This window comes from Fringilla coelebs, assembly GCF_963513975.1.
Source record: "Fringilla coelebs genome assembly, chromosome: 2".
NCBI classification, from domain to species: domain Eukaryota; kingdom Metazoa; phylum Chordata; class Aves; order Passeriformes; family Fringillidae; genus Fringilla; species Fringilla coelebs.
Genome location: NC_140029.1, coordinates 92,059,214 through 92,077,645, shown reverse-complemented (window position 1 = coordinate 92,077,645; position 18,432 = coordinate 92,059,214). Strand labels below are relative to the sequence as shown.

Sequence of the window (18,432 nt, the reverse complement as noted above, 5' to 3'; positions counted from 1 at the left end):
TTACTGAAGGCTGCCCCCACCCTAAAAGATGTAGTCTTGGCATGTTATTGTGATAATGACCAGCAGTTACATTTTAGCCTGGCTTTCCCTCACTTTTCAGATATAATCCACTGTTTTGCCTTATTTAGACTGTTACAGGTTTTGCCTTATTTAGACTGTTACAGGTATCTGACCAAAAGCAGAAATACAGGAAAGACAACAGTGCAGTAGGAAAATACGATGCAAGGCTGATATGCATCTTCCTGGCATGTACTCACGGTGAAGCCTTGTGATAAACCAGCATCCCTAGTCAGAATTTGGCAGAAAGGTAGCAAGGATAAAGCACTGTAACTCTATCGCTTGCTGGGACCGGTTTCACTGGCTGATTTCTGAAGTGAGACGTTTCCCTTGAGGAAAGGGAGGTAGGGAGCAAAGGAAGGTGAACATCTCCTTTAACCAAAAAGTCAGTGAAGCCTCCGCTTCAAATTTTGACTAATAAGAGCAGAGGTAATTTCTCAAAATCCAAATTAGGGCATTTTCCCGAAAGTGCACAGGCTGATTGATCATTACAGAGTCAAGCTGATCATTAACCAGCTGGTTTCCCCCTGTACAAACCTTATACTTGTATAGGACAAACAGGAAGATGGTCGAAGATCCGAAGAGGAAACTGCTCATGGTTCTTGCTCTCCTCTTGCTGCCCAGCTCAGCACAAACAGGTAAGAAAAACATGAGTGCCTGGTAAGGGATTGAAGGTTTTACAGAGAAGGATCTGAATTCAATTCTCCCTAAACAGCTGTATGTCAAGAGGTCCTGGCAATAACCATGTTAGGTGCTGGGGAGAAAAAGTAGTGCAAGAATGGTCCTTTCTTCTCTTATTCTTTGATTCAATCACTCTCAGTGATTTAATTCCATTAACCTGATTGACAAGAATGATTCAGGTTTGCCCTGAAGTATAAGGAAAAGGGACCACTTGGCCTCTGGCAATGGCGTCTTTGCCACATTGCTTCAAAAGGTCAGCAAGTGTGATCTGCATTAGCTGAGAGAAAAATAAACAAATGCCACACTTCTATTTCTTTCTTTAACTGTACTGTCAATGAGACTGCCTTAGTGATCACATCCACAGTCCCACATCACCTGCAGTGCACCTCCCGCCTTACCTTTACTGATGATCCCCCTCATCTTAAGACATTTCTGACATTCACCACGCTGGCACTGGACCCGCTTTTGCTACTTAGACTGGCTCATGACCTACATTTTTTCCAAGCTGAACTCTAAAAATATCTCTTTCTTCCTTGTCAGTGCCCAGAAAGACCGAAATAAACAACAGTGAGGGATAGTCATATCCTTCTAGGGTAATCTGAATATTGAATCTTGCCCCTTTGTGCTAACCTGTAAGCTTTTTCTTGTCTAGCTGGTGTAAAATATCTTCTGAGGGAAATTGGAAAGTTGGTTGTTTGATTTAAAAATACATAAATTAATAATTATTTTATCCTATGTCAGATTCAAGTCTGCTTCACCTCCTCCAGTCCAAAAAGGGAAGGTGCATGTATTGTCATTGCAGCAGGATGCCACTACGCCAGCTCTTAAAGTAACAGTGTTAGTGACACATGCTGCTGAACTTCTGTGCTTGCTTTCTAGCCTAAATTTGCTCAGGTATTTTACTAGCTACAGGTCAGATATTTATTTTTTTCTGCCTAGGTCAAAGTGCCTTCCAGCAGCAACCTTTTCCTTCTCATAAAGCATTTTCATCAAGTAAATGAATTAATTGTGAAATTATCATTGACATATTTCTTCCTCAGCATTCTTATGTTTTATCATCAGCATTCTCATACTTATTTCTGGCTTTTTGATGCATTTGCCAGTTAGACTTGTACCTTCTACTAAGCCTACCAGAATCTGAATAGAAATATCCCCATTCAGCAGTGACTACCTGTCAGCAACCATTTTTTTAAAAGATCTAACAGCCACCTCATAAATGTACTTTAAAAAAACCCAGCAAAATATCACTCACCTCATGGTAAAACAATTCTCAGAAGTCAAAGCTGGTATGATATCCATGGTTATTTTCCCAGACAGAGATGGAATTCCATCAAAGGACAGAAACAACTTTATCAGTTGAGTAAAGTTTCCAGATTTGTCTCATTTTAATTTATGCTAGATACTTTCAATCTTTATCAATAGAAGTGAAATTGCTACCTTCATTGTCCTGATGAATTAGAATGAGGGGTGTTTTTTTCCCATTGCACAGACCCAGACTAAATGTGCCACTCCCTCCCTCCTGTGCAGGGAATACAGACAGACTCTCAGAGCATCACTGCACGGACTTCCAGAGAGCCAACCTCCTACGGGGCAGCAAACTCAAGGTCCAGTTTCTTCTGTTCACTTCCTCGAGCCCCATCTGTGGAGAGCTGATTTCAGCTGATGATGGCATCAAGAACTGCAGCTTCAACAGCAGCCTGGACACCAAAATCATCATCCATGGCTTCAGGTGAGAGAAAGAAGAGCACTGTGACTAAGTTTGCACTGGTGAATTAAACACTGCCTGAGCATTCCCAGACACTGGGTGGGCTGGCATGCAACTGTCCTGCTTGTGTGACCTTCTTGTCTCCCCAGCAAAATAGCTGCATGAAAAACAACTCCTAAGATCAGAAAATGGGATTCTCAGCCCCAAACTGGACCCAGGAATTTTCTGGGAGGCTGTTGGTGGAAAATGCTGCTGACACCCCACATTACAGCACAACTCAAAGTACTTTAGTTTGTGACCAGTTGCCTTTTCTTGCGTGTGCTTCACACTCTTTGGAGCCTAAAAAAAGTTAGAAATTAGTATAAATTCCTTCCTTCCTTTCCTTCCTTTCCTTCCTTTCCTTCCTTCCTTTCCTTCCTTCCTTTCCTTCCTTCCTTCCTTCCTTCCTTTCCTTCCTTCCTTCCTTTCCTTCCTTTCCCTCCTTCCTTCCTTCCTTCCTTCCTTCCTTCCTTCCTTCCTTCCTTCCTTCCTTCCTTCCTTCCTTCCTTCCTTCCTTCCTTCCTTCCTTCCTTCCTTCCTTCCTTCCTTCCTTCCTTCCTTCCTTCCTTCCTTCCTTCCTTCCTTCCTTCCTTCCTTTCCTTCCTTCCTTCTCTTTCCACATCTTTCTCTTTCTTTCCTTTTTTCAACATTTTTAGTTAAGAAGTATTTTCTTTAAAATTCTTGTCCCTTTAAATTGTCTTTTTGGATTTCACGCCCAATATCCTGGGTTAATGAGCCATTTAGAACCCCACGAATACAGACTATCCTTCTGTTCTTGAAACTGTTGGGATTGGAGCTGGGTTTTTCTTTTTAACTGCCATCATTCTGCAAGTTTCTGTGCCATTTTTCAGTTGGGTGTGACCAAATAATATTATTTGTTTTGAAGTGCAGAAGCCTGAATAGAAAGTGCATAGAAAACCAGGATGAAACCACAGCAGATGCTGCAGGGTCCTCACAGAAAACCAGTGGCTGCCTTCAAGTTAATTTTTTTTTTCCTGGAATTCTTTGGTATAGATTCTTATTTTTGATTGTCTATAGATGAGAAAATGTAGCAATGAAAGACCAGGTGGTCTGGGCAAGGACTTCCTGCCAGTGGCAGCAGAGAAGCATCCAGGTGTTCCCAGTCACCTCATTTACTCCAGGTGGGCTCTCTGGTGGCTAAATGAATCACCACGGAGACAATGAGATCTCAGCCTGTGCCCTGCAGATGTCATCTCATTCCTTAAAATATCTGGTTCCCTCTGGAATCAGAGCATTCTGGAAAGTGTTATTACACCACCACAAAAAAAAAAAAAATTAAAAAAAAAAATCCAGGTGTGGGTGTCTGGCTCCAAAAATAACTTCCAGTCACTGTCTGGCAGCCTCCTCTGAGACATGTGAAGCTCCAGCACCAGAGAACAGCACAGTGGCACAGGCCCTGCTTGGGGAACAGCTAACATCCTTGTCTCTGGTGACTCCTCAGGGCTTTGGGTACCAAACCTTCCTGGATTGAAGGGCTTGTCCAAGCCCTACTGCACGCCAGCCGGGTGAATGTGATCGCAGTGGACTGGGTTTATGGGTCTACAGGAGACTATCCCTCCGCAGTGGAAAACGTCACACAGCTGGCCCTCGCCATCTCACAGTTCATCAGCAAGCTCCTGGTAAGATTCTGTGCATTTCCAGTGCAGGGAGCATGGCCAGGGAGCTGCTCCCAACCTGCTCTATCCAGGAGATGGACGAGTGGATTTTTTAATCCAGATTTTTCATTCCAGATTTTTCCTTTTCCCTTCTTTCAATCCAGGCTTGACCATGCCACCATTTTTCTTATTCCTTTAGAATTCTGACATTTTCTTGAAAAAATCCCAGTTGTCAGCTGCCTCTCCAGTTCAGAGCAAATCTAAAGTCTGCCTTGGGTCTTCTCACATCCATATTCACTGGACAGTCTTCTTCTTCTGCTGAGAAATTTTGTCCACGAAGTGAGAGGGAGTGAGATTTGAGGTCATATTGTATTTGCTCTGGGCTTCAGATAGACTTCCCAGTATGTGGAAATACCCAGATGTGTTCTGTTCTGTTCTGTTCGTGCAAAGCACAGCTGAACAAGACTTCTGCAGTCAGGGTGATGAATCCTTGTGTTAACATGTAAACTCTCCATGAAATGTTTGCAGCACTGACCAGCCTGTTTGGGGCTGGGTTTGCATCTGTGGACCTGAAGAAAGGCCTTGAAAAATAGAAAGTATAATCCATCATTTCCTTGAGTATTTGGTTTCCCACTGTACGCCTCAAAAGCAATCCTACATTAGGAGAGTTCTAGAGCTGCTGTGTGGGTGGGACAGGGTATTTCACCTTTCTGCTACAGGAACAGTAATTTGTATTATTGTCACCCTGCAGGCCCTGGGAGTCTCAGGGACATCTATCCACATCATTGGGGTAAGCCTGGGAGCACACGTCGGGGGCATGGTGGGGCACTTCCACGGCGGTCGCCTGGGACGGATAACAGGTATCACCACTCTGAGTCTGGGGTCCTCTCCCGTCCTTCAGGAGAGAGAATGAAAGAGCAAGAAAGGGGAGCCATTCAGAGTGGTCTTTTAATTTCATAAGGGCTCACTAGATCCAACCTTATGGGCTTCTACCTAGGTTCTGACAGCACCTTTCCAACATCAGTCCCCTCCATGCTGCCAAAGGAACACAGGTATTTGCAGAAAGATCTTTCCACCTCTGCTACACTCTTCAAATTGGTGCCAGCTTAGCACTGGTACGAGCCCTCATTACTAGTGAAAGCCCACAACACCCAGAAACTTTGCTTCCAAATTATAGCATGCACATGTGCTTCTTAGAATTAAAGCTCGCAATGCAGTTGTGGGGGGAGCAGCAGGAGTAAGCTGCCCTGCAGGAAAATGTGAGCTGAGAGCCAAGGGGACAGTAAGGTGGGCAATGGCCTCACAGACAAGGGATGAGTCTTACTGTGTCTGGGCAGGAGAGCAGAGCAGGTCCAGCGACAGGAACCAGGGTCATCCACAGTCTGGTTTGTAGTGACAAGGCAAGCCCAAGCTGGGAAGTCAAGTCAGGACCAAGCCTGACCAACAAGGCAAAGGCCAGGGAATGGCATCCCTACCACACACTCAGGCAAGGAACAAATGCAAGAGCCTGAGCCAACGCTGGGAGGACCCAGATGAGGATCCTTGCTGTCCTCCCCTACAGCTCCTTGCTGTTCTCCCCCACGAGCTGGCTGTTTTCACAGCAGGCTGGCCTAATGCCAACCAACTGCACCAAAACAAAGCTGACCTTAAACACTGCCAGAGGTGTGAGGAAGAGACTCCACTGGGGGAATTGCAGAACAAAATGGTTATAGGCTGATCCTGTCACTTAGAGGTTTTGGTGCACTCAGAACCTGTTCAGCCTTCAGGTGTGAAGCATGAATAAAGTCACAGAATCATTTAGGTAAGAAGAAACTTTGGAAGGTCTCTAGTCCACACCCTATCACCACCACCACCACCACCACTACCACCATCACCCCTCCTCAAGTGGGGCTGCATTGTATGTCATATCAGATTGTCAAGGGTTTCACTAAATTCTGGGAATCCCCAAGAGAGATTCATTTTGATAGGAGGGGAATGCCCCTACAATGGAACAGACAAAGTCTCCTCAGCTCCTGCTGCCTCAGCCCGTGCTGGTCTGTCTCACAGAGGTATCCCCAGCAAGGGTCTCACTCTACTCTTGGCTGGGCAGTCCAGAGAAATGTTGGTTCAGTTTTCACAGCTCCCCATGCTGCATGAAGTACAGGCATTTCTGAACAGGAAGTGAATTTCATGTTGAGCCCTTGTTAAAGCTGTGAATCAAAGTTTACATTAGGAGAAAATTGGAGTAGCCTCTGTCCTGCACTAGATTTTTATGATCAGTGAGGTCTTCATGTGAGCAGAAGCAGATACATTTCCATGAAACCACAGTAATTAACTTCCTAGTTAAGCACTCTTCCCCTATATGTTGTCCACATGTAATAGAAGCTCTGTAGATTTATTTATTTCATTTTAAACTCTGCTCAAACACAATCCCTTTTCCACATTCCCATTTATCCTGTGATTTCATTGGCACACTGGGCATTGCAGATTCCAGTTCAGATTTAGGATCCTGAAGACAGGTTGGCTTAGACCCAAGATATGCCTGATCTCATCTCCTGCCTCCTCACAAATTCCTCCGCACAGGAATTTGACCCCAGAGCCACAATTTGCTGAAGTGCATGTTCATATTAGGTTTCTGCCTCCTCACTAAGAATTTTATGCCACACTAAATAACAATTTTCAGTATCTTTTAAAGCTTTTAGCTACAACTTGGTCTGTAGAAGTGGGTGGGGAACATCTCAGCTTTTTGTGCTTATCAAGATTAAAGAGCACTAAAGTCTTATTTTTAGCTTTTATTTACAGAAAGAACAGAAAAGAAGATTTTTTCCTTCTTTTCCTCCTTCCCTCTCCCCTCACAAATGCAGACATGCCCATTTGTATATTGTTGACATTGCTTTCTCCATGGAGAATCAATGAGACTGAGTCCAAGGCTGTGAAACCAGCCAGCTCCAAGGTTAATTGGCACCTGGAGCAGACCTGCTTCCTAAACTATTGTTGCCTGGGGAGTGAAAAAAATCTTGTGAGGTTACTTTTCTATAAAATGAGAACAGGATAAACCTCAGGAAAAAAAAAATTAATCAGCTTCTTGGTATTGCCAAGGATACTTTTCTGTGTCCCTTTGAGTCCACAGAAGTTGCTCTAGGAGCAAGTTTTAGGCAAAAAATGTAGATGATTGCTAAAGACGCAGTTTTATTTGTGGGGAAAGGGCTCAGAAGCCTCTTTGGTTTAAAATTGTTAGGTAGTATGAAACTTCTGTAATTCCTGAGTTGGTTAATGCCTGAATTCAGGGGGTGCTGAATTCACTGCTGATCTGCAGTGACATTTCTCAGGCTGTAGTGCTAATACACACCACAGTACAGTTTGGGAAGACATTAAAAAGTTTGTTTCTCCTTCACCAAAACTCCAAGAGACACTATACACCCACTCTGTTAGAGCTATTTAAGGCTCAGTCATGGCTTTACAGTATAAAACCTTTAGTTAAAACACTGCCAAAAGGCTGTGGAACAGTGGGAACAATGCAAGGAAGCTGTAGTGGAGGTTGTTTCCAGCAGAAACTATTCTGGACTTTCATTGCTGAGACCTGGGAATAATTCATTATATCTGCCTATCACTGTTTTTAAAGTTTTAAAATAACTGGTCCAGAAATAAGAAAGAGAGGCACTGGAGAGCACTTGTGGAGGTGTTTGATTTTGTTACAGCCCTGGATCCTGCAGGCCCTAAGTACACCCGAGCCAGCCCCGAGGAGCGCCTGGATCCTGGGGATGCCCTCTTCGTGGAAGCCATTCATACTGATGCTGACAGTAAGCTGCCTTCCTCTTCCTCAGCCTGGCCTTCTGTTCCTCCTGACATCCTTATTGCTAAGGAGTCTGTAGGTCATTGTCCCTTTTTTTGCCACGCTGCTATGAGTTCAAGTTCACTCTGAGGAAGTTTCTTGTTAAGAAAGGCTTTGACGATGAATGCATACCCCAGAGCAGTTCAACAGACAGGCAGAATTTGCTACAGCAGAGTGAGTTTATGCAGAACCAGCTCAGCATGACTTTTACTGCCTGAAGGGAATTTATAGGTCTAGCCTCACTTTGTTTTTTCCTGGCTGATGTAAGAAAGGTGCCACCCAGAGTGCTGTTGGAAAGTAAGAGAGTCAAACCAAAACCTGGTGCAACAACTGAGTAACTTCTCTAAAGCACTGAGGATCTACGTGGGCAGAACCAGTGCTAAAGAATAATGTAGTGCCTTTGAGCCACACCTTTTGCCTGGAGACCACGAAAACCTCTACCAACACAACTCTCAATTATCCTTCACAATCCCACATTAAGGCTGGGGTCAGTTTAGTTCTCCTTTGCATAGAATCTAGAACTAGAGTTGCTGAGCTGGTGGTTAAGACACAGTTTCCAGTCATTTTAATGGCAGGGCCTGGAGTATTTTCTGCTCCATCCATCAAACCTGCACGTGTAGAAGCAGGAAATCTGGCCTTGATGTCTCCAGCATTAGGGCTGGCTCCAGTATACTAATGCTCAAGCAGTTATTGGGACCTGTTATCAACATGTAGGGTAAAGCCTAGAGAAGAGCCAAGCCTGAGAATGAAGTGGCATTTCACCTCCTTTCAGATTTTGGGATCAGGATTCCTGTAGGCCACATCGATTATTTTGTCAATGGAGGCAAAGATCAGCCAGGATGCCCCCGATTCTTCTCTGCAGGTAAGAACACTCTCTGGCCAAACAGAGAGCTTCCATGGCCCTTTAGCAGACTGTGAAAATGCTGCTTGGCAAGCAGCTCTTGCTACAGCCAGGGCAGTCAGCAAAGCGAGACTAACATATTCACAGCCCACATCTCTGCTCAGCAGTACAAGAAGCAGGTGACATTAAAATCACATACAAATCAAATGTCTTGGCAGCACCACTGTCAAGAGATCTGATTTTGGTGATGCTTCTCTGTGACACAACACCCTAGCTTCAGTAGAGATGACACTTTGCTAGAAAGGCTCTTAGGTAGCACTAACAAAAGCTGCTTTTTGTTTTCATGCTGGAAGTTGTGTCTACTTGGAGAGACAGTTTGTACAATTACTGTCCTTTTCTTCTAGAGAAGAGGAGTTTGCCCAGTAAACAGTGTGGACTCATTAACATTCAAATATGTTCTGTATCAGTCAGCTGCATTGAGGGTCAGCTTTCCTGAGACACCTGTGTTACCTCATTTCCCATAGCTGGGGTTTCAGTGCAGGTGGGAGTCAAAGCTGCTGCACCCCCTTACAGAGAGCTTGATTGGTGGCCTGACTGATGGGACACTGACAGAAACATGACAGCCCTGTGGTCCATCTCTTCCAAGGGACTCAGTCTGAGAGTCAGAAACACTTCTAACTTCCTGCAGAACTTTTCTTGCAGTGGGATCTGGGCTAGTGGCCACAGAAATGCCCTACAAAATGTTACTAATGGGCAGGTCATCGCTGCAGTGACAGTGTTCCTTCACTCCCAGCTCCCTGGAATGGCCAAAAAGCCTGAAGCTGACAGGAAGGCTCGTGGCTGCTTTTCTCTGGTTGATGTTTTCCTTGCAGGCTATAGCTTCCTGATCTGCGATCACATGCGGGCCGTGCATCTCTACATCAGTGCCTTGAGCCACCCCTGTCCCATCGTGGGCTTCCCCTGTACAAGTCATCAGGATTTTCTAAATGGTCATTGCCTGGACTGTGCCAAACCCTTCCTGTCCTCCTGTCCCAGAATAGGTACAGTACCAGCAGGAGACCTGCCCGGAGCAGATGGCAATACATTCCTGATGGTGTCAGTGCAGAGCACAGGATGTAGTCCAGATTTTTCTGAGCAGGATTTGCTTTGGATTTGTTCGGGAAGAGTGACAAGCTGCTTCGTTTTCAGGCTTCTATAGATACATTATGAAAACTCATCTATTGACCACGGTAGAATAGCAAACTCTTGAACATTTCTGATCTTAAAACATTTCCTAGGGCCCAGATATGTGTTGAAAGAGAGTTTCCAGAAATGCCATCCAGAATGAGTAGGCAATCAGCTCCAAAAAAATGTCTTGTTTAGCAAAGCAGCTGAAAATTTTAGTTCAAGCCTGAAGTCCCAGTCTTCTGCACCACTCAGCATTGCTGAGTCACCTCTTTTTCATAAATTTCTGCCATGGTCACCCCAAAGATGAACTCTTTGGACTGGGAGAAGGTAATAGGTGCCTCTTTCAAGCTTCTGAAACTGGGCTGTAGCATGAGGAAAGGAAGTGTCCTCTGCTGCTATTTGCAGTATGGTACCAGAGGAACATAAAGAGAGGCGGCCTTTTTTGGTATAGGTTCTCTCAGATCAGCCACTTCTCCCCCATCTGAGCAAACCATTTTGCCAGCTATTCAATGATGCAGGCCACGAGTTATGGTGGCTTCCTCATTTGACCAAGGAATTCAATTTCCCTTGTGTTTGCACTGTCATTTACATCTGCACCAAGTTTCCTGACTTGGTAGTCTTTAGTCTTGCTCATTTTGCACAGATGCAGCTGACAGCAAAGTTTGTTGGCAGAGGAATGAAAAGAAAGCCACCAAGAGGTTCTCTGGGGATGATTACCTGGGGTAGCCAGAAGAGGTTTTCTGAGGGAATGTTAACCTGTCAGAGACCACAAACTTGTACTTGCTCTGATTTGCTTTGGTATAAGAAAGGGACCTGTTCTCCAGGACAGGGGAGTCAGGCAGGGTGAAAAGAAGGTGACTGATATATACTATATTTCTGTTATATTTCTTACCTATATTTCTGTTCTGTCATTCATGGCTTTCCCTGCACTGACTTTATTTCCCCCTGCAGGCCTGCTGGAGCAGGCAGGTGTCAACATGAGCAGGCTGCCCCAGGAAGTGGAAGTTTTTTTAATGACCGGTCCTTCAGCCCCATTCTGTGGTAAGTGGCATGAGAGAAAAAGGAGCCAGAGGGTTTTGGCCAGTGAGGCAGATCCTCTGAGGAGCCCAGGTAGTTACAGCACTCTGCCCCATCAGTCAGCTGCTGTGGCCATGGGGTCTGAGACACAGCGCTGAAGGGCAATAACCCTGCACGTCTCCTCCATAAAGCCCTTTCCAGCAGATTTGTTGGTGTGGGCACAGCCCTGAGCTAACACAGCCACGTGTGTTTCAGGGCTGAAGTAGAAGGGATTGAAAATGCCTGTCTCTTCACACTGGGCTGTACAGACTGTACAGTCCCTGTGCCTCACATAGCACAGAGACTTGACTCTCTCTTATGTCTGTTCAATCTTTTCTGCTGCTGGGGCCAGGGAACCAGTGCCAGAGCCCCTCTTCTGTCATGGGCAGGTCCTACAGGTAGTACATGTCCTCACACCCACATTCTTTGCTTCTTGCTCAGTCTACCACAGCCTGGTTGAGTTCCAGCTGCAGAAGAAAAGAAGCCGAGTCACCAGCATTGAGATCAGTTTCAGCAACAACAGCACCAAGGACACAGCAAAGATCACCATGTGAGTGACAGTGCATGCTTCTGACCTGTTTTTTCCCAGCTCCATGAGTAAGGATGTTTATCCCAGTCCAGGAAAAGCTCAACAATGGTGTATTTCCCAGAGTGATGAACCACAACCGTGTTTCTTGAGTCCCACCACATTTTCCTTAAATGCCATCAAAAATCAGGCACGTGCTACCATTCCTCGGTAACCCTGACTGGATCCATGTTTTTCCCAAGTGCACAAAGCAGTAGGAGCACCCTGGGAGCCCCAGATTTGCATACTTTTGTGTGGCTACACCGGCTCCTTTTCCACACCATACCCTGACCTGGCTCCACTTCAAACTGCAGTCACAGTCAGATAGTTATTAGCCCTGCTCTGGCAGACAGGGGTGGCTCACAGCAGGACCCCAATCCACCAGAGGCTCCAGAGGGATGGACTTGGTGGCTTAGACATTTCTCTTGATGCCCAAGAGTGCAGCAGTTGCAAAGAGGAGGCAAGTGCACCTCAGCATAGTCAGAAATGTGTTGGTACTTGTTGCCTCTGCACTAAGGCAGCAATGCCCTCGCTCCCATTGCAGGCAAAGGCAAGGGGCAGGGGACCAAGATCCACTGTGTAGACAGAAAGATGCCTCTTGACAGCACCACCCTCCACCAGACTGTGTCTGAATTAAAAGATCAGACTCCACAGCTTCCACAGCTCTTGCCACCAGGGGATCTCCCCGCCACAACAAGTTCCTCAGAGTCTTCCTCATTTCTTCCTACTCCTTGCCCATTGCTCTGGGCTGGGAACCTCAGTGCAGCTAGCTGCCTCAGGAAGCAGGAAAGCAGCCTGCTAAAGAGTCCCAGCCAGCTCTCCTGGGATCACAGGGGCTCCGCTGCTGGCTCCCACACAGTCCTTACTGCTAAGCCAAAATATTGTGACCTGGAGCTAATTGTGCTGCTGATTCACTCGTGGGCACCAGGAGGTAGGGGCGGAAATGGGGAAGTGGAAGCCACACTCCAGGGTACTTTCCAGAGTGACACAGATGCTTGGTCACAGATTTCCAGCCAGGCACCAGAATTTGGGTTTGTACTCCAGCCTGGTGGAGCTCAGTCCGTCCAACTCCTCCTGGTTTGGAAGCCAAATCTGCCTTTTCAACAGATGCAGGAGGGAAGAAATAGTAGTGCCCAGGTCAGCCCAGGACCCGTGCGGCGCACCCCCGGCAGCTGTCGGACACTAGGTTTGGTGGGAGTCCAGCAGGAGGCATGTGAGCGCCGGAGGCAAAGGAAGTGAGCCAGGCAGGCAATCCCGCGGCTTTGCTGTACCCTCCGGTTTTAATGAGACAGTGGAGTTAGAGCAGGGTAACCGAGCCAGAGATGCCCTGCGGGGGGGAGCAGCAGCTGTGTTTCTCTTAAATGCCTTTCTTAAAAGCACAAGGCTAAACTGAAAAATTTGCTTACAGCAATAAACCTACAGATTTGGGAGTATAAAATTGAAGATATCCATTTTATTTCCCACTAGTAGCAAAGGGCAAGTTTCCCTGCTGTAGGCAAAGCTCAGGCTTCCAGTGCAGTCAAGTTCAGAGTATCAAATGGGCATCTAAACATAGATCCTCACATCACAGTTCAGACACCGATTGATCAGTGACTTATCTCGGATGATCTGTCATGTATATCATCCTGCAGTTTCCCAGAAGTGCAGAGGGACTTACTTGGGAGTGTTCAGCTAGTCTCAGACCTTCAGCAAAGGACTCAAACTGCCCTTCTCGTCTCCTCTCCCAAATATCCATTCCAATCTTACTCTTTCCTGCATGTTGCTCAGAATGCCCCAAGGGACATGTCCCCAAGCTTCAGTAGCTGACATGGATGGGCCTGATGAGTGAGGAGTTTGTTACACAGGACACTTCCCAGCTGCACTGCTGTGTGCTTACACATCACAGGACATCATCCCCCATATCCAAGAAAACATACCTCTGAAGCCAGCCAAGTCTTATAAATCCATCCAAACGTTGTGTAGGATTGGACCGAGTGTCAGTCCCAGGATTGGCTCTTTCAACATGGTTAACTGTACTGCATCCCTCTGTCCATGGACAATGTGCCATGGAGAGATGGCCTCCATTCACTATCCATTATTCACTTTTATAACCACAATGTTGGCATGCTTCTTATTTTTAGCAGCTTCAAGCCAGACACAGACACACAAAACCCAGCAATCACTGCTGCAGTCTGAGGGAGGGACTGGGTGTGCTGGTGTGGGTTGGCTGCTGTGAGTGCTGCTGTCAGCCCGTGCCTGAGTTACTTTGGTTAGCACAATTGTAGGCTCTTCCTCACCCTTTTGTCACCTCTCCCCTTTCCCTGCCATCATGTTTCTGATCAGTCAGTCAGCCAGGTGGCTCTGGGACTGTGCCAAACCAGCTGCACACGTCATTCTTCATGAGTACAAGGAAATCAGTGATCTCCATGCTCTAGGAGGTGCCAAATAGATCAAGTGCAAGGCCCCCTGGATGGACTCCACAGAAGGGACTTAAAATACCTGGGCAGCACAGATCTGTGGCACACAACTCACTGGGCTCTGGTCATTAGCTCATTTCCAAACCCCTGTCACTTCTCAGCTCACAATGACTGGGTAAGAGCATAGGGATGGACAAAGGTCTCTCTATCCAAACATCCCACCTTCAACATGATCAAAAGCAAGTAGCTACAGAAGAGTATAAAAAAAAATCTCTGTGTAAGCATGTAACAATACTTCCCCAAAGACTTCCCCTGTGTCTAGTTATATCGCAGGGACTTTCAGAGCCAAAGATGAGATCATTATCCTTATTAGCTTTTGTATTCCAGAAACCTGTCCAGCCCCCCTCCCTTGATTTGTACAGTCATATAAACTTCCTGGCATTCACAACATCCCAAAGCAAGGATTCTAACAGCTGGAAAGGAGTGGTACTCTGTGCAGTGGGCATTGTTTTTGAGCCTGACACCTCTCAACTTTCTTTGAGGACCGCAGTTTGTCTACTGATCCCCACCGATCCCCATCCATGCCACTCACTATTTCATAGATGTTGATTTATCTACTACTTACCTCTCTGTGACAAGCTGAGCAGTGTTTCAATCAATATGCAACAGTAAGAAGAGTTGGTGATGGAAGGAAGGCTATTTATACAGCAATATTCCTGAATACAGAGATAAAACATGGAGAGACAGCCTGTAAGATGTTCATGCAATGCCTTGTTTTGACAGACAAGTCTTCTCACTCCATTTTGTTATGTGAGGGCTTCACAATAACACTGCAGATTCCTTCAGTGTTTCCATGGATGTGCACTTTATCTGCAGGTTGAATACAGCCCTCACATCTCTCATCCTGCCTTGCAGACCCAAGGACCAGGAGACAGGCAAACGGCTGCTGGCCCACCGAGTTCCCCTGTGCCAGATAAACACTGTGACCCTCAAGTATATCCCCAAGAATCGCTTTTGGAGCAAGGATGAGCCATCCATTGTTGGCAAGTTCTGTGTAGCACCACTGCCTCTCAATAGCAGGTAAGCCTCAGGAATGTCGTACAGGGATGCGCTGAGCCTATGGACGCAGTCTGTGGTTTGATTTGCATTTTTCCACCTGTTTAGGGAAACACTTAAAGAGGTCTTTTCCATCACCTCTGTGTCCCTGTGTAACTCATTTTGTATTTGTGAAAGAGAACAGCTACAAAGGTAGTTTTCTAGGAGTTTTTTAAAATTCTTCCCCAGGATAAAAGTGTTGTGCCATGGAAGGAATATCAACTGCAACTCATATCAACTTGAAGATACTTAAGTCACGAACTATGGCAAAAGCTTGTACTAACTGGAATTTCAAAAGCTTGTACTAACTGGAATTTATTCTTTTGTCCTTGTTTGCCCTCTCCATCTTCCCCTGTCTACAATCTAAAATATGACAGGTGAACATTTTTCAGGATGAGACAAGAGAAGACCAATAATATATTTCTGTGTCTTATACAGCAAGGTTTATAAACCACTAAGGCTATAGACAACCATTTTGGCATTTTCTAGGTCAGACGTGGTAAAGTATATGCCTTCATCCATAGTTACCTTTCCCAGAGTAAAAGCAGCCAAGTCCTTCTCATCCTGAGAGAGATAATTGTCTTCTCCATAATACAATATTCTTGACAGGAGTCTTGCAGATCCAAAGTTCTTGCAGGCAGGACAAAGCAGCTGAGTTTATACTGACACATTGAACTGTCCATTCACATTGCTTCTGAAATGCTGGCTCAAGGCTGAAGGAAGCTAGTGGATACTTCAAAGCAGGTTCAAATTCTCTTTTGATGGACAGTAAGGAGGCTGAAGTTCTAGAATCTATCTATCTATATCCAATAGGCTCAAACAGAGGAAGAAAAAAGGCAATCCTACCTACCAGGTACTCCCTTGAGTATAAGGACTACTCCTTACTAGCATCTTTTGCACTCCAGAGTTGGGATGGATGTTTTTTGTCACTTATTAATGGGACAGCAAGGGACATTGCCTGAAAGAGGTGCTAACCTGCACTCCAGGAAGCACTGGACTTGGCTTGGATACGGATAGAAAGCTGTAGAGCTGCACAGGCTCACAGCTGTGCTCCTGTCACTATGCTGGGAGCACTCAGAGCAGCAGTGGTGCTGCTCAGGTCAAGGGAAAGGTGAAGGACACAAGTCCATGCACATCCTTCCTGCCAGTTCATCCCAGCCAGGGCACAGCCTCCCATTCCCTTTCCCTTGCAAGGCAGTGCAGGGTCCAGCACTTTGCTTGCTTCTGTGTTAGGACAGCAACCTCCACCTGCCAATGCCCAGCCTGACCTCTCTGTGCTCTTCCCACAGCAGGACAATGTCATGTCTGCCCTGGAGCCTCACCCTCCCCAGCAAAATAGACATCTCGTATGACCTGCCTACTGCTTGTGCCTAGCTCTGCCTTCAGGATACACAGAAAGGAGTCCTAAACCTACTGCTGCTCTCTTCTCCCAGATGATACTTTCACTGTAAAACTCGATGGGTTTTTTACTCCCTGCATTAGGGGCAAGATGTCAAGGAAAAGAAGTGCATGGCAAATTGACCAATACAAGGCTAGCTGGTTACAGCAAAATCCTCCAGTCAAAAGACTGGATTGACACTTCAGTCTCACAGGTTCTGTACCCAGCTCTCAAAGTGAGACAGGAAAGTCATTTAATCTCAAGGCTTGAATCTGTATGAAAGAAGGAGTGGATAATATCATTCTTTTTATAGTGGGAGTATTAGTATAATTCATTAGTGTTTTATATATAAGCTGTTCTGTAATCTTCATATTAAAGGTGAGAGCTATTATTTTTCCTCAGCAAGAGGAAACTGTGTGGTCCAAGTTTGGCACATGAAGGAGTCATTCTTGGCCTGAGCTCCAAAGGGAAACTCGCTAGTCCCATCTACAAGCTGCTTTCAGAGGAAGACCCTATTGATTTCACAGCACATAAATCTCTCTGAGGCTCACATGAAGTGAAGCAGGCACCAGGAGCAGCACAGAGCTCTCACATCCAATTTTGCACTGCTTTCACCATCTGCCCAGAACAGAAGGTGGTAGGAGAATGGACCACTGTAGCCACAGAGCCACCTACCACAAATTAATCCCAGGAACTCAGCACAGCCGTTCAGACCCGGAAAAGTAGTTGAAGTCTGGAAATAATTGGGGAAAGATTACAGTGGGATGCATGACCACAGAAACAACACACCCATACCTTTTCCACACTATGATACATATGGAAATTAAAGAGGTGACAAGTCCTTCATCATTTCTGCCCACAAATCACATCTTCTGTTGAACCATTTTCTCTGGTTCCCTGTACCGGCTTCACTGAGCAATAGAAAAGTGCACCAGGAATTTCATGATTGGGGTGAGGGATGTGTTAAAAGCATTGAAGAATTGTCTCAAGTCATTTGCCATGAGCTGTCACTCCTGAGCCACTAGACAGTGTCACAGCAGGATTAGCTCCTGCTTTCAGTCCACATCCAAGATTTTGTGCCCTGCCTTATGACTGTTTGGAAGGACAGCTAACAAACACCATCTCCAACACACACTTGGGAGGGCGATACAGCCGGACTCGGACAACCTGAGAGAGATCCAGGTTAGTTGGCACCAAGATTGAAGGGTTTCCTGGGATCTTCTTGTTGAAGACTGGAATATAAGCTCAGCAGACATCTGGGAAGGGCAGTGTGTAATTCAGCCCAGCCTGGTCCACTGCTTCAGGCAGGTGCATAAAGCACCTCGACAGATGAACCCAGTTCCACTGCACATTTCAGCTCCTTTGCAGAAGAGACCCCGGCAGCTCCCATGTCAATCTGCTGCAGATATTTCTGGGCTGTGAAAGGCAGTGGGGTCAGGCTGAAGCACCAATGTATTGACAGAGCATGGTAACAACCATGAGCAGGATGATTCCCAGGCCTGGGGCAGCCCCATTCTCCTGCCCTGGTGTGGCAGCAAAGGCAGGCAGTGCAAGGAGCTGTGTACATCACAGATCCCACATACCCACCATTCCAGAGGCCCTTGGCAAGAGTGCCAGATCCCAAGGGCACAGTTTTTGCCCAGCTGAGACTTGTGAGGCAGGCCAAACCAGAGGCTGGGCCACAGCCCCTGTGTGAGCAGGGCAGGGCAGGTGGGGCTGCCTCCACCAGCCCAGGGCTTACACAAAGCCAGCCCCACAGGCAGAATGTGGGGGCTGTATGTGCCAAGAGGCACTGAGGAACACCCTTCCCTGTGCTGAGGGAAGGACCAACATTCCTTGCCCTTTCCCTGAATACCTGCCCTGGAGAGGCTCCTACTCCCGTTGCTCAACTTGATTGCACCAGGCTCTGAGAGACAGAGGATTCTTCTGCAGGTACTTCTAATTCTCTGACTGAAGAATCGGCTGGGGAAGCTCATGAGACAAATCCTGTTGCAGCTGAACTTGGAAGAGGCCTTCCATCTCTAC

At 46.3% G+C, this 18,432-nt stretch overlaps 1 protein-coding gene across 1 annotated transcript; it reads left to right on the top strand.

Annotated features, from left to right (window-relative positions):
- The first annotated feature begins 619 nt into the window (after nt 1–619).
- Nucleotides 620–16,879, top strand: PLA1A (phospholipase A1 member A). The gene is made up of 11 exons (XM_084226935.1): nt 620–695; nt 2,266–2,467; nt 3,945–4,122; nt 4,850–4,958; nt 7,776–7,877; nt 8,682–8,771; nt 9,623–9,790; nt 10,869–10,958; nt 11,415–11,523; nt 14,850–15,014; nt 16,319–16,879. Exons 1-11 carry the CDS (start codon nt 623–625, stop codon nt 16,401–16,403), a joined length of 1,371 nt encoding a protein of 456 aa, XP_084083061.1. The 5' UTR covers nt 620–622; the 3' UTR covers nt 16,404–16,879.
- Nucleotides 16,880–18,432: the final 1,553 nt, after the last annotated feature.